The 13,097-nt window shown below is 36.4% G+C and overlaps 2 protein-coding genes and 2 pseudogenes across 2 annotated transcripts; 3 read left to right on the top strand and 1 right to left on the bottom strand.

Moving 5' to 3' along the window:
* Positions 1 to 69: 69 nt before the first annotated feature.
* On the bottom strand, positions 70 to 1,672 carry LOC116146404 (transcription factor DUO1-like). Its single transcript, XM_031431808.1, has 3 exons — positions 1,485 to 1,672; positions 1,137 to 1,386; positions 70 to 724 (listed from the first exon to the last, which is right to left on the bottom strand). The coding sequence occupies exons 1-3, from the start codon at positions 1,670 to 1,672 to the stop codon at positions 218 to 220; spliced, it is 945 nt and encodes a 314-aa protein (XP_031287668.1). The 3' UTR covers positions 70 to 217.
* Positions 1,673 to 3,087: 1,415 nt separating this feature from the next.
* On the top strand, positions 3,088 to 4,379 carry LOC116146419 (MATH domain and coiled-coil domain-containing protein At1g31390-like). Its single transcript, XM_031431817.1, is given in 6 exon segments — positions 3,088 to 3,097; positions 3,230 to 3,289; positions 3,292 to 3,358; positions 3,452 to 3,621; positions 3,702 to 3,996; positions 4,082 to 4,379. Coding segments are annotated over 6 exon segments (900 nt in total).
* Positions 4,380 to 4,636: 257 nt separating this feature from the next.
* Positions 4,637 to 9,059, top strand: LOC116146420 (annotated as a pseudogene).
* Positions 9,060 to 10,067: 1,008 nt separating this feature from the next.
* LOC116146421 lies at positions 10,068 to 12,826 on the top strand (annotated as a pseudogene).
* Positions 12,827 to 13,097: the final 271 nt, after the last annotated feature.

Raw genomic sequence — 13,097 nt, forward strand, 5'->3', positions numbered from 1 at the left:
CACGCAGCAGGCACTTGGCATACCCAACACATTATCATTTACTGTAACACCTAAGTGACAAGCTATCATTTAATGTAGATCACAGAGTCTTAATACAAAGAATAAAAGTTACAAGAATTACCAGTTCACAAGGATTTGCATCAAATTTTGAAGCGCAAGAAACTAATCAAATGTTCATCATCAGCCCGGACATGACACCAGCCTTGTAGTCAATAAATCACCAGTCCGATGGGCTGGGAAGTGGCTCAATATGATCAAACATGTCGGTTGGGAAATCATCAAAGAAGGCATCTGGGTTCACTGGGTTGTCATATTCTTCCTTGACAATGACATCATTCCTAAAACTTCTCACTGGCTTTAAAAATGATTCTTCAACAGGAAGTTGTGCTCCATTAGTAAGTTGAGGAGCATCTACTGGTCCAAACACATCGAAAAAGTGAGGGTCCTCTAGCCCAGCCAACAGCTCTTGGCTATCTGGTGAAAATGTAAGGTCTTGTTGAGGTTGTAGAATGTTGGGAAATGGAATCTGTAATTGAGAATCAGTGCAAGGATAATTCTCATATGGGGCAAGCTCAAAATGGCCGTCGAAATGAAGCAACTTAGGATTAACCAAATCTGGCAGCGGAACCATCTTAATAGTTCCGGCCTTCTCCATGTTGGATGACGAGCATGACGGAGCCTTTGAGGATAACTCTTCCTCCATTGAGGAAGTGAATTTTGGAGCCTAAGAGTGAAAAACAAAACGCATGTATTATAAACACATAACAAAGATCACATAAATCAACCAGCATGATGCATATTTTTAATTTGTCCTTCATTACCGAAATTCTGTAACTAAACATGTCAGCGAATCATTGAGTCAAACTACTTACAGACCTTAGACAGGAAGTAATAAATTCATACATTAAGCACATATGTCTAACTAAAAGTTTGTCTAGACACTATAAAGACCCAATTTTGCAGATTCTGAACCTCTCGTCATATAAACGAGTGGAGATATCTTAAAAACTTAGGCATGTACTGGCTACCAGTATTTCAATAAAATTAAACCGATGAAATTGCTTACAAATATGCAAATGAAAATCCATAAAATTACTTGAAAAGAACAAAAAAATAAATGGATGCAAATAATTTACCTGTAAAGTGGGAACATCATGAAAAGTAGAAACTTCCCTACTAGTTTTGTGGGATTTGGAGTGGGAAGAGGAGGGTGTTGCTGAATTCTGCAAAATTCGGGCCAGCCTCTTTTGCCTACTACTCCAAAAATTCTTGACATCATTGTCAGTTCTCCCAGGCAAATACGTTGCTATTCTTGCCCATTTGTTCCCAAACTGTGCCTGTAATTCTATCACCACTCTCTCTTCCTCCAGTGAAAATTTACACCCACTAAACAGAACCGAATCAATAAACAAGTAAATTAATCACTTTCTCATGTAACTTAATGCATGGGCAAAAACTAAACCTAAAAAAGTAATATAACTTACTTCTTCAAGTTGGGTCTAAGTTTGTTGACCCAACGAAGACGACAAGACTTGCCAGTTCTGTGTAAAAGACCTTTGGATCGAATGGAGCTCCAGTCTCTTGGTCCGTACTTTTTCACATGGTTTATTAACACTTCATCTTCCTCTGCTTTCCATGGCCCTTTCCTTATTTCTTCTCTTTTTCCTTCCATTGTTGATTGAAAAACCAACATTCAGTACATTTTTTTGTGTTCAATTTTCCGACTTTTTTTGTCTTTCTTTGTTTCTGAAGTGACGGTTAAGGCGGTTAATGCCACTACCCATTCGCTATTACACCCCACATTCCCTAATTTTTCTCACATTCAAACTAGCTATTCAAATTACATATATGCCCCTGATTCTTTTCACTGATAAATCAAGTTTCTACAATGTTAGTAAGACCCGGACCGGGCCTTTACCAGGTCAAGAGGCCGGTCCAACCGGTGGACGATGATGCCAGTATGACATATTATTATTTGGATTTGGATTTTAAATTTATTTTATTTATCATTTTATCTTTAGATTTGGATTTTCGATTTATTTTATTTATGTTATATTGTTATTTGGATTTGGATGAAATTATTTTGGAAATTTATAATAATGTAAAATTTTATTATGTCATGCTGACATCATCAGTCTAGTTCTCTAACCCTACGGTTGAACCGACGATTCAACACTGTTCCACCGGTTCAACCTCAGGTCAATCCGGTCTAACTGTTATAACCAGATTTATGATATACCCAGACTGGATAAGGGTCCTTCTTGGTCAGACGATCGAACTGGGCAGTCCAGTTGCGGTTTTAAAATAATGCTTTCTACTCCTAATTTCTTAGTGATAATAATCTAATTTAATACTCCAAATTGTTACGTATTTAATTACATTGACTGATTTGGAAGAGTCTTTCTCTAATATATCATTCTATTTGCATTTGTTAAACTATTCCTTTATGCTGAAGACATGTTTAATTTCTTTATTGATGCTACTCTCAGCAGATTATTAGAGCAGACAGATGATGTTCACATGGTTCCGAGCTAATTTACGCGCACCCAACTAATATCTTGACACCCTAAAATTATTAATTGGATAAGAATTCTAATAACTACCTTTATTAGCAACTGATGAGGGATTCGAATTCAAAACCTCTTAAATAATACACCTAAGAGTCTATATGGAATCATTAGTTTAAATCTTAAATCTTAATTAAAAGTAATACTACACTTATAAAGAAATCTTATAAAGATCTCTATACAAAATGATGTGACAAAAAATAAATAGAAAAATAAATATAATGAGTTTAACTCATTATATTTATTTTTCTATTTATTTTTTACCACCTTACTTTATATATAAATCTTTGTAAGTATAGAATTATTGTCTAATTAAAGCCAGCATCACCAATTAGAAAGGTCAAGGCTAATTATTTTTATTATTCACAGATAACTTCTAACCAATTAATTAATATATAGATAGTCTTTTTTTAATCCTTATATCCGAATTTGTATAGCGATAAATAGTTGGCTAATTATCATGCAGAGATATCAAAACAAAATATTTGTTCTGTGGACTTCCTTGTTCAAGAAATCTGCAATGGCAAATGGTAAGTAACTTAAGACTTCTCATCTTTAAAAGCCCTTATAATGGGCATGAATTTTACGAGAATTTGAGCACTGTAGGTTTATATTTTGATTTCATCAGTTAAATTATTTATTACTACTGTAATTTGTTTCAGAAATTTCTCGAGTGGAAAGAGATCTTCCACCGGCGCACTACACACTAAAAATAGAGTCATTTCTCTTCTGGTGAAATCAGAGAAAGAAAAATATGAATCTGATACTTTTGAAGCCGGGAGCTACAAATGGTATGTTCCTATCAGCTCTATATATCCATTTATTCAGATGGATCCAGTTTACTAATTAGTTATTGTTCTGGTGGCATGGAATTATTGATTCAGGAGACTGGTTCTCTATCCAGATGGAAACAAGAAAAGGAATGGAAACTGCCATATTTCTCTCTACTTGGAAATAGATGGCGTCGAATCTTTTTCTGATAATTGGGAGGTTTTCGTAAACTTTAAATTGTTTGTATTCGATCAGATACATAACAAATACTTGACCATTCAAGGTAATTTTTACATTTTCGTGCCATTTTTCTTTTGACTTTTTAATTTTATATATAAAATATGTACATGTATTGTGGTGTAGATGTTGATGGAAAAGTAAGACGCTTCCACAAGATGAAGACTAAATGGGGTTTCGACCAACTGGTTTCTTTTGAAGATTTCTATAATTCATCAAAGGGATACCTTGTTAATGGTTGCTGTGCTTTTGGAGCTGAAGTTTTTGTTATAAAACCAACTCACAAAGGAGAAACTCTTTCCATGGTCAAGCTCAAGCCACCTACTGGTAAAGCAATTCTAACTTCGAAGATTGAAAATTTCTCAAAATCAGATAAAAAGGTCCACTATTCTAATGAGTATCCTGTTGGCGATAGAAAATGGTATGCTACTACAATTACAAACCTAGCTAGATTCATGCTTAAATAAGTGTCGTTTCTTCTTCTTAATAATTTATTCTGATTTCAGGAAAATAAAGATTTACCCCAAGGGATACGATTCTGCAGAAGGCGATTATTTATCTGTTTACTTAGTGTTAGATGCTTTGGAAAAAAAAATTCCACCTAAGGGGTCAGTTTATGCAGAATGCAAGCTGCGAGTACTGGATCAACGCCACGATACACTTTGTAAAAGAGGTTTCGGACATAAGAGGCAAATCGCAGGACTTCAGTTTTCGAAGTTCAACATGACCTCCAAACACTGGGGGCAGATCTTACGTGTGATTTTGCCGGAAGCTCGAAAGTCCCGTAAGCTCGCAGAGTTATAGTTCGACCCAAAATTAGCACGACCCAGCATAAGCTCGACCCAGCATAAGCTCATCACAACTAATATCTACCGTTGTTCGACAAGTCATAGGATAAGCCTTATTCCCTAATATCTTGAAAGAGATATTATCTGCACTGATATCAGCGTGATCTTAGCACGCAATCACTATAATCTTGAGATTGCATGTCAAATCTAATCGCAATCCCGAGTTAATCTCACTTTCCTTTGTAAATTTTATGTATAAATATCACTAAAACAATGAGAAAAAGGTTAGCAAATAATTACAGGCAAAATACACTTGTTTTGTAACTCTCGAAAGCAATAATATAACAGTGAATGTAGGCTTAAGTTTTAACTTGTCGAACCACTTTAAAAATTGGTTTGTGTTCTTGTTTTATTGCTTTCTTTTTGTTCATTGCTGTTTTTTTTTTTTTAAATCACGTACACATCCGTTCCAATCTCATCAAAGTCGATTAGATCACTTTAATTGGTGTAAATTTTCGTATCAACACCATACATGTTGATATAGCTATTTGAAGATAAATAGTTTGTAGTACCTGTTGAACACAAAGAAAAACACTAATGGAGGAGACGAAGACAGATTTCTCAAAATAATGGATATATTTGTGTTGCACAAAGTTCATTCTCCGCGGAAAATACAGTAAGGTGATCCTTATTTTCGGAAGCTCTAGCATTGGCACCATCGACCTGCTTCTTGCATATTCTGACCAGTCAAAGCGGAATTGTTATCAACTCAACCCCATTTAAATTGTTCTCTCTTTCCGTATTAGAATTCATAGTTAGTCTAAATAATCTTCTGTTTTTCACTTTTGATATTCTTTCAAGTAAAAAATATTAAATCAAATGACTCAAATCCATCTATCTTTTACAACTCTTTGCAAAATTTTCTTGCAAACCTAACTTTTTGCCTGAAGGGAAAAAGGAAAAGAATTTTTTGATTAATTTATGGCCACATTCTCTTACAGTCTCACTTTTCCGCGAATTCACATTCTCTTACTTTGTCCGCGAATTTTACAAAGCTTAGCTGTTAGAATACTAGGTTTACGAGAGTTGTCTTAATTGAATTAATAAGAGATTAATTAGATAATCAAACAACTCTGAGTAATATAAATATCTTGAATCATTCAATTAAGGCATGAAAATAAAAAAGAAAGAAAGAAAGCAAAAAAGAGTAAGACACAACAGATTTATAGTGGCCCGGCTAAATAGCCTACATCTATTCTTCAAAGCTCACAATAGGATGTTATTAATCATGATTTCAAGCAGTATAAAGAAGAATTGAAACAGAGAGTACAAGGAAAGAACACACCCGAAAATCAGACCCTAGATTTCTCTATGAGAGCTTCTCCTTTCCTTCACCAGCCCACCCCATTATTAACACAAACACTTCTCTCAAGATTGACCTCCACCTGTCTTGAATTTCTCCACAGCCGTGAGATGAACAAAGGGCTAGAATCTCTTTATATTCATGCTTCCAATGAGAATAAAATTGTTGCAAGAGAAACAGATCAAATGACACAAATTGAAAATTGATCCAAGGAGAAAAACGACGTCGCACAGGCCATTTTTTTATTTCTTTATAGAAAGGCTGACTCCACCTGGCAAATATAAGCCACATCACCACATTAGCTATCTAGCAATTTCATTAACACAAGACACGCACATCTTAATTAGTATGGTCTCTTATCCAAACAATCTGCTAGTTCATTAACACAATACACGCACATCTTAATTGGTTGCATTGAGTTTTTACTTAGTGCTCCTTCCGACCTTCATCAACCCAACAGGAATTGGCACTCAGCTTTTGCCAAATTTTACTGTTCCAGAGCTTTTCTATCTCTGGCCAAAACAAAAAATACTAGTAATAAAGTTTCCTGCTCCCCGTCTTTTACTGTTGTCAATGTTCCACTCGATAGTAATGATCAATACTTCAAGATTGATCCCACAAGCCTTACAGAGCTTGTGAAGAACAAAAATCTTGACAAATTTTATGAGTTTGATGGGATTTATGGCATAGCTTCTGCTCTTAAAACAGATATTGATGGAGGAATATGTAGCAGCGAAGAAGATATTGCTCGCCGACATGAGGCATTTGGTTCAAACACCTATAACAAGCCATCAAAAAGCTTCATTCATTTTGTTGTGGAAACATTCAAAGATCTTACAATGTTGAGTCTTTTAGGCTATGCAGTCCTTTCACTTGCTTTTGGCATAAAAGAGCATGGTCTGAAAGAAGGTTGGGATGACGGTGGAAACATTTTTGTTGCTGTCTTTCTTGTCAACGCTGTTTCAGCTGTAAGTAATTACAGACAAAACCGAAAATTCGACAAGCTATCAAAAGTGAGCAACGGTATCCAAATTGAAGTCGTTAGAAACGGTCTGCACCAACGAATTTCAATATTTGAAATTGTTGTTGGGGACATTATATGCTTAGAAATTGGAGACCAAGTTCCTGCTGATGGATTGATCTTGGATGGGCATTCCTTACTATTAGACGAATCAAGCATGACAGGGGAGAGTCATCATGTTTAAGTAAACAGCAGCCATAATCCATTCTTGTTTTCTGGCACCACGGTAGCTGACGGGTGTGCTCGTATGTTAGTCACATCAGTTGGCATGAACACACTGTGGGGCCAAATGATGAGTCAACTCAGTCTTGACGCCAGTGAACGGACACCTCTTCAAGCTCGACTTGACAAGCTAACTTCGTCAATCTGCAAAGTTGGATGGACGGTTTCTTTCATGGTTCTTTTTGTCTTGATGGTTCGCTACTTTACAGGAAATCCAACAGACGAGAATGGAAACCAAAAATTCATTGGAAGAAAAACAAAGGTTGACAACACTGTGACTGCTGTCATGGGGATTGTAGCTGCTGCAATTACAGTCGTCGATGTTGCAATTCCAGAAGGTCTTCCATCAGTTGTTACACTTACTCTTGCGTATTCGGTGAAGAGAATGATGGCTGATCAAGCTATGGTAAGAAAGCTCTCTGCCTGTGAAACAATGGGCTCTGCAACCGTCATTTGTACTGATAAAACAGGGACTCTCACGCTTAACCAGATGAAGGTGACAATGTTTTGGCTTGGCCAGGAACCTATCAAAGAGGGTTCTGCTTCTTCAATTTCTCCCTGGGTTGTTGAATTGATTCAACAAGGAGTTGCTCTGAATACAACTGGTTCTGTCTACAAGGCTACTTCAGGATCTGATTTTGAAATCTCAGGTAGTCCCACTGAAAAAGCAATTCTTTCTTGGGCTACCCAAGATCTCAACATAGATATGGAGAAAATAAAACAGAGCTGTACAATTCTCCAAGTTGAGGCCTTCGATTCAGAAAAGAAAAGGAGTGGCGTTATGATGAGGAAGAAGATAGACAACACAATCAACCTGCACTGGAAAGGAGCAGCTGAGATGATTCTAGCCAAGTGTTCGAGTTACTATGATGCTTCTGGAAACATGAAGAATCTGGATAATGGTGCAAGGGAAACGTTTGAGCACATTATTGAAGGTATGGCAGCCAGCAGCCTTCGATGCATTGCTTTTGCGCATAAACATGTTTCGGAAGAAGATGCAAATGACGCGAAAAAGTTAAATGAAGACAGCTTGAGCCTATAGGACTGGTGGGTATTAAGGACGCATGTCGTCCAAGGGTAAAGAAAGCTGTGGAAGACTGCCAAGGTGCTGGAGTTAACATCAAGATGATCACTGGTGACAATGTTTTCACTGCAAAATCCATAGCCACTGAACGTGGAATACTTACGCCAATTGGATTAGTTGTGGAAGGAGAAGAGTTCAGAAACTACACACAGGAGCAGAGATTGGAGAAAGTTGACAAAATATGTGTGATGGCAAGATTCTCTCCTTTTGATAAACTGCTCATGGTACAGTGCTTGAAACAGAAAGGTCACGTGGTTGCAGTCACCGGGGATGGCACATATGATGCACCAGCTCTGAAGGAAGCAGTAGCCACGGTTTTGAAATGGGGAAGATGTGTCTACACCAATATCCAGAAATTCATTCAGTTCCATCTTACAGTAAATGTTGCTGCTCTTGTGATAAACTTTGTAGCGGCAGTTTATGCGGATGAAGTACCTCTAACATCAATCCAATTGTTGTGGGTGAATTTGATCATCGACACATTAGGCGCCCTGGCTCTGGCTACAGAGCGACCAACGGGCGAGCTCGTGGACAAACCACCTGTGGGTCGTATCAAGCCGCTTATCACGAATGTTATGTGGAGAAATCTTCTAGCTCAAGCTTTGTATCAGACAAACATCCTCTTGACCTTACAGTTCAGAGGCCAATCGATCTTAGGTGTTGATGAGAAGGTAAAGGACACCTTGTTCTTCAACATATTTGTCCTTTGCCAAGTCTTCAATTTGTTCACCACAAGGAAGCTTGAAAAGAAGAACGTCTTTAAAGGGATACACAAGAACAAGTTATTTTTGGAAATTATCGCAATAACCATCATTCTTCAAGTATTGATGGTGGAGTTTCTGAAGAAGTTTGTAGATACAGAGAGACTGAATTGGGGTCAATGGGGTGCATGTATCAGTATCGTAGCTGCATCTTGGCCGATTGGTTGGCTTGTTAAATGCATACCTGTTTCAGAGAAACCATTTTTCAGGCTTTCAGCTATCTCAAGTGGAGAAGTAGATATTGAAAATCCAGACATAGCAACAATTATTTGATTTGTAAAAAGATCCTACATCGATTGGGTTCTTTAAGTTTTACCATGTTGTGTTTCGTCTTAAAGAAAAGGCTGATTATACACTGCTTAGTCTTTCATTAAATAGATTCAGCTATTCTACCATATTGACAGTGTGAAATTGTTCTGTTTTTCAACCTATAGAACCACAAAACCCCTCTTGGGCACCAAGATTTAATGTAATATCTAATTATTGTCAAAGTACTAAACCAAGAGAAAACAGTAGAGTTACCTTAATCTTTTTCAGGTTAGAAACATTTCTACGAAACTGAAATTTTCAAATTCAAATGCTTCTGGATTTGTGCTCAGAAAATTTCAGGTTCTCAAACCATTATGTCCTATCAATTAACTGAACCTAAGCAACAAGAAGAAAAATATAAGGGAACAGATCAGCGTCATAGGTGTAGCCAATCAATAAACATGGCTACAAAATATCAGTTTGTAATGTGGCCTTTCTGCAAATACAGTTCTGAATTCAGTCGAATAAGAACAAAATAACAAATAATTCATTATTTTTAGGCACTTTAATTTTGAATTAGTAAAAAAAAAAAAAAGACTGATTTAAAGACAAATAAGGTCCCTTTTGTTTTGGACTGCTCTTGCACAAGTGCGTATGAGAACATCAAAACCCAATCAAAACGGGCCCGTAAGATTGGGTTTATTGATTGAGCCCATCCAGTAATCTGCCGTACGTGTGTTTCTAATGGCACGTGTCTGCATAACCCCAACCGCTACTTCGAGTTTTCTCTCTATACCGTTTACCCACGCAGTCCTTTCTCCCTCTCTATACTCCTATTATTCGTGGGTTTTGAAATTTGTCATATTCACTATCAGGTCTTATTGTGTTATTTCGACTTTATGATAAACACTGGGAAAATTTTGGTTTATGCCATCGAAGAACCATTTGAGTTCAGTAGAGATGTACAATTTTAGAAGATCGGCAATATCATCACTTCGGAAAACATGGCCTTGGCTCGTTTTTCATCATCATCCAATGAGAAATCCACAGTGGAATATTTGACAAAAAGGGTAACGATAATTTTTCTTTTTTTTTACTCCGTGCTATTATTTTTTGTTATTAAGGTTTCTCCTATTTTTTGTTTAAAATTATTTGTAATTGCTAGATATTTGGGGTCTTTTGTCAGTGTTACAGCTTAGAGCATTTCTTTTTTGTTCTATACTTTATATTTTCATAGAAGATGAGATTATTGGAGACCACATAATCAATCTAATGAACTATTATTTGTTTTAGCCTTTGTTTTTAGTATATCACTTTATGTTACTTTCTTGGTGATCGTGCAATTTTACATGTTGGCCTATTCTGATTATTTCATCAATGTATTGTTTTCCATTACTTATATTTTTCTTCAGTATGTGGCTGCTGAGTAATTCCTTTGTTTTATTCTGCAGGATGTATTCGGAGCTAACGGTTAGTGACGACTACTCTGATATTCTTTTATTTTCTATTTTGGTTTACATTATTGTGATGATTATGCAGGTTTTGTACAAGAAAATGTTGTGATAGATTTGTGAGTTCGCTTAGATTCATGTCAGAACACCTTCGCCGGGGTGCTGGCATTGTTATGTTTCCTTTTGTATATGTTTGTTCTAAAATATTTGGGCTGCATTCTGGTCTCCTTTTTAATGGGCGTATGACTCCATTGGGAGCCAGTTCCTTTTCTGGTCTATAATTGATGACTTGTTTGGCAATCTCTATTCTGGTTAGAGGGCAATGTACTGGAGGATACATGGTGAATTTTCGCTCTCCTATAAACTAATCGAGAACATGTAGCAAATACCAGAACTCATTGTTCTGCTAGGTCCTTTGCGTCAAAAGCTTCAAAGCAACGGCAGAAACATCATCTGAGGTATTTTTTTTATTGAAGTTGTTTCCCTATTTGTTTGTGTTCAGCCTATTTATTTCATCGTTCACTTGTTAAGCAATTTTGCATAGCTTTTTTTTTTTTTTTTTTTTTTTTTTTCTCAAATAGTCTCCGACTTGATAACTGTTCTTGGTTCGAACTTTACTGTTAATGAATGAATGAGAAACTACTGGATTTTTAACTCTTTTCTGGTGATTTGTTATGTGACACACTTTTGTTGACAAGAGTCATAATTTCTCTTTTTTGTGAAAAATCAACACTCAAACATTGGAGATAAAGTGTTCCACCATATTTTTCCTTTCGATTATATGTTGACATCAGGTTCCTCTAATTCTGTTGACTTGTCCTCTAATGCCCTTACAGCCCAAAAAAGACATCTCTACTGTTGAGGATCCTTTTGATGCTCCTACATACAATATCCCAGAGAAGCCGTAACATTTACCGAGGGGGCCTCCTACAGTATATATATTCTGCAGGGCTTGGGTTGCTGCTGCTGCTGCATATGGTGTTTAAGGAACTCATATTTGAACCAAAAGATAAGAGATCCTTGTGAATTGTGTTTTTCGGTAAAGAATTGTGTATTCTTGTCACCTCCATGCTGATTTGGCACCATTTTTTGTTTTAGGTATAAAATTTTAACAAGCTCTGAAAAGAATTCAAGACGACGGTCAGGTTTGCCAAATTCATCGTGTTTTTTATCTTGTACCTTGAATTTTTTAGAAGTGGTAAGTACTATTGCTGCCATTGGGCTGGTCTGAGGAGGAGAGATAATTTAGTTGCTAGACATTTATAAATAGGTGAATACATTGTTGAGTTGGCAGAATTGCAGGTATAAAGTACGATACTAGACCATGACCGTAGCCTCTGTTCTATTATAAATTTTAGATATATTTATAAATAATGATGAATACACTTATATGTTCACTTTCTCTTCTAGCACTTTACCAGTAATATGAAAAATCAAATGCCTCTTAGTTTATGCAATAGTTGTGATGGTTCATATGATGTTGTACTGTTTAAACATTATACAAACTATTATCGCATTCTGACGAAGTTTCAAGTTATTAATTTAACTCATATGATTGTGCTTTGGATTCACCTGGATTGAAATTGCTTTATATCAGGTACGAGTGAGGATTGGATCGCCTATTACTGGCTATGGTCAGGAAAGTAGAAATCGTGCAGCCCGTCAACGTATTCCAACAGGGTATATACTGATGAATTTGGCATAGAGCATGTTGAGGTAAATGGTCAAATATTTTAAGTTAGTGTTATATTTGCACCGTTTTCCTTTGTCAGACGTGATTACCATGTTATTATGTGCAGCTCGGACTGAGTCGAAATTGATGCAAATAATGCTGGATGTTAATGAACTGATGTATTATCCATATAATTTATCAATACTCCTGTCATACGGCCACTCAACTATTTACAAAATATACTGACGTGTGGATTCCCACATGAATTATCTGAGCTTAATTTTTCCCGATCCTTTAATGAGGTTGAAACAAAAAACATATTTTCTTCATGAGTTGTGGACAGCATATTACTCTGGAATTTTGACTTAATCTAAAGGTGCTCTATTTCGTTTTATGCATGGATTGATTGGGTGTAGGTTAATTTCTACATCCGTGGACCTCACGGAGCCGGTAAGGTTTTGCTGAGATGTTCAAAGATCAAGAGGACAAGCAGTGGAAATTTACATACTTGATTGTTGAGATCATTTCACTTCTAACACAATTGACTGGAGTCTTACATGCCAGCACCAGCATCAGCGCCTGCCTAAAAGATTATATGAAGGGCTTCGTTGGCATTAAGGTTATGTGTGTACCAACTTGACATGGTCGTGAGTGTAGCCCAGAATGTCTGCGTAGAACTGTTTAAGGGAGTTCCAAGGACGCTGGAAAATTCTATTTTTTTTTCCATAGATTTGCTAGAAAAACGTCTGTAATTCTTTACTTTTAATTAAGCATATTGCTATAAAACAGCAGTTGGTTTTACATTTTCCTTCATGAATGTTTCTCGATCCAAAATTTTACCTTAATGGAAAATAAAATCAGAAACAAGTTGCTTTTGTTATGAAGTCTCACATCGTTAAGTGGAGTGTTTA

Source organism: Pistacia vera, unplaced genomic scaffold (genome assembly GCF_008641045.1).
Source record: "Pistacia vera cultivar Batoury unplaced genomic scaffold, PisVer_v2 Contig478, whole genome shotgun sequence".
Lineage (NCBI taxonomy): Eukaryota > Viridiplantae > Streptophyta > Magnoliopsida > Sapindales > Anacardiaceae > Pistacia > Pistacia vera.

Bases quoted from the DNA above. Each gene is read 5' to 3' on its own strand.
- LOC116146404 (XM_031431808.1), bottom strand. From the start codon at position 1,672: ATGGAAGGAAAAAGAGAAGAAATAAGGAAAGGGCCATGGAAAGCAGAG. The intron at 1,387-1,484 runs GTAAGTTATATT...GGTTCTGTTTAG, and splicing joins CTTAGACCCAACTTGAAGAA to TGGGTGTAAATTTTCACTGG. The intron at 725-1,136 runs GTAAATTATTTG...TTTCACTCTTAG, and splicing joins ATGATGTTCCCACTTTACAG to GCTCCAAAATTCACTTCCTC.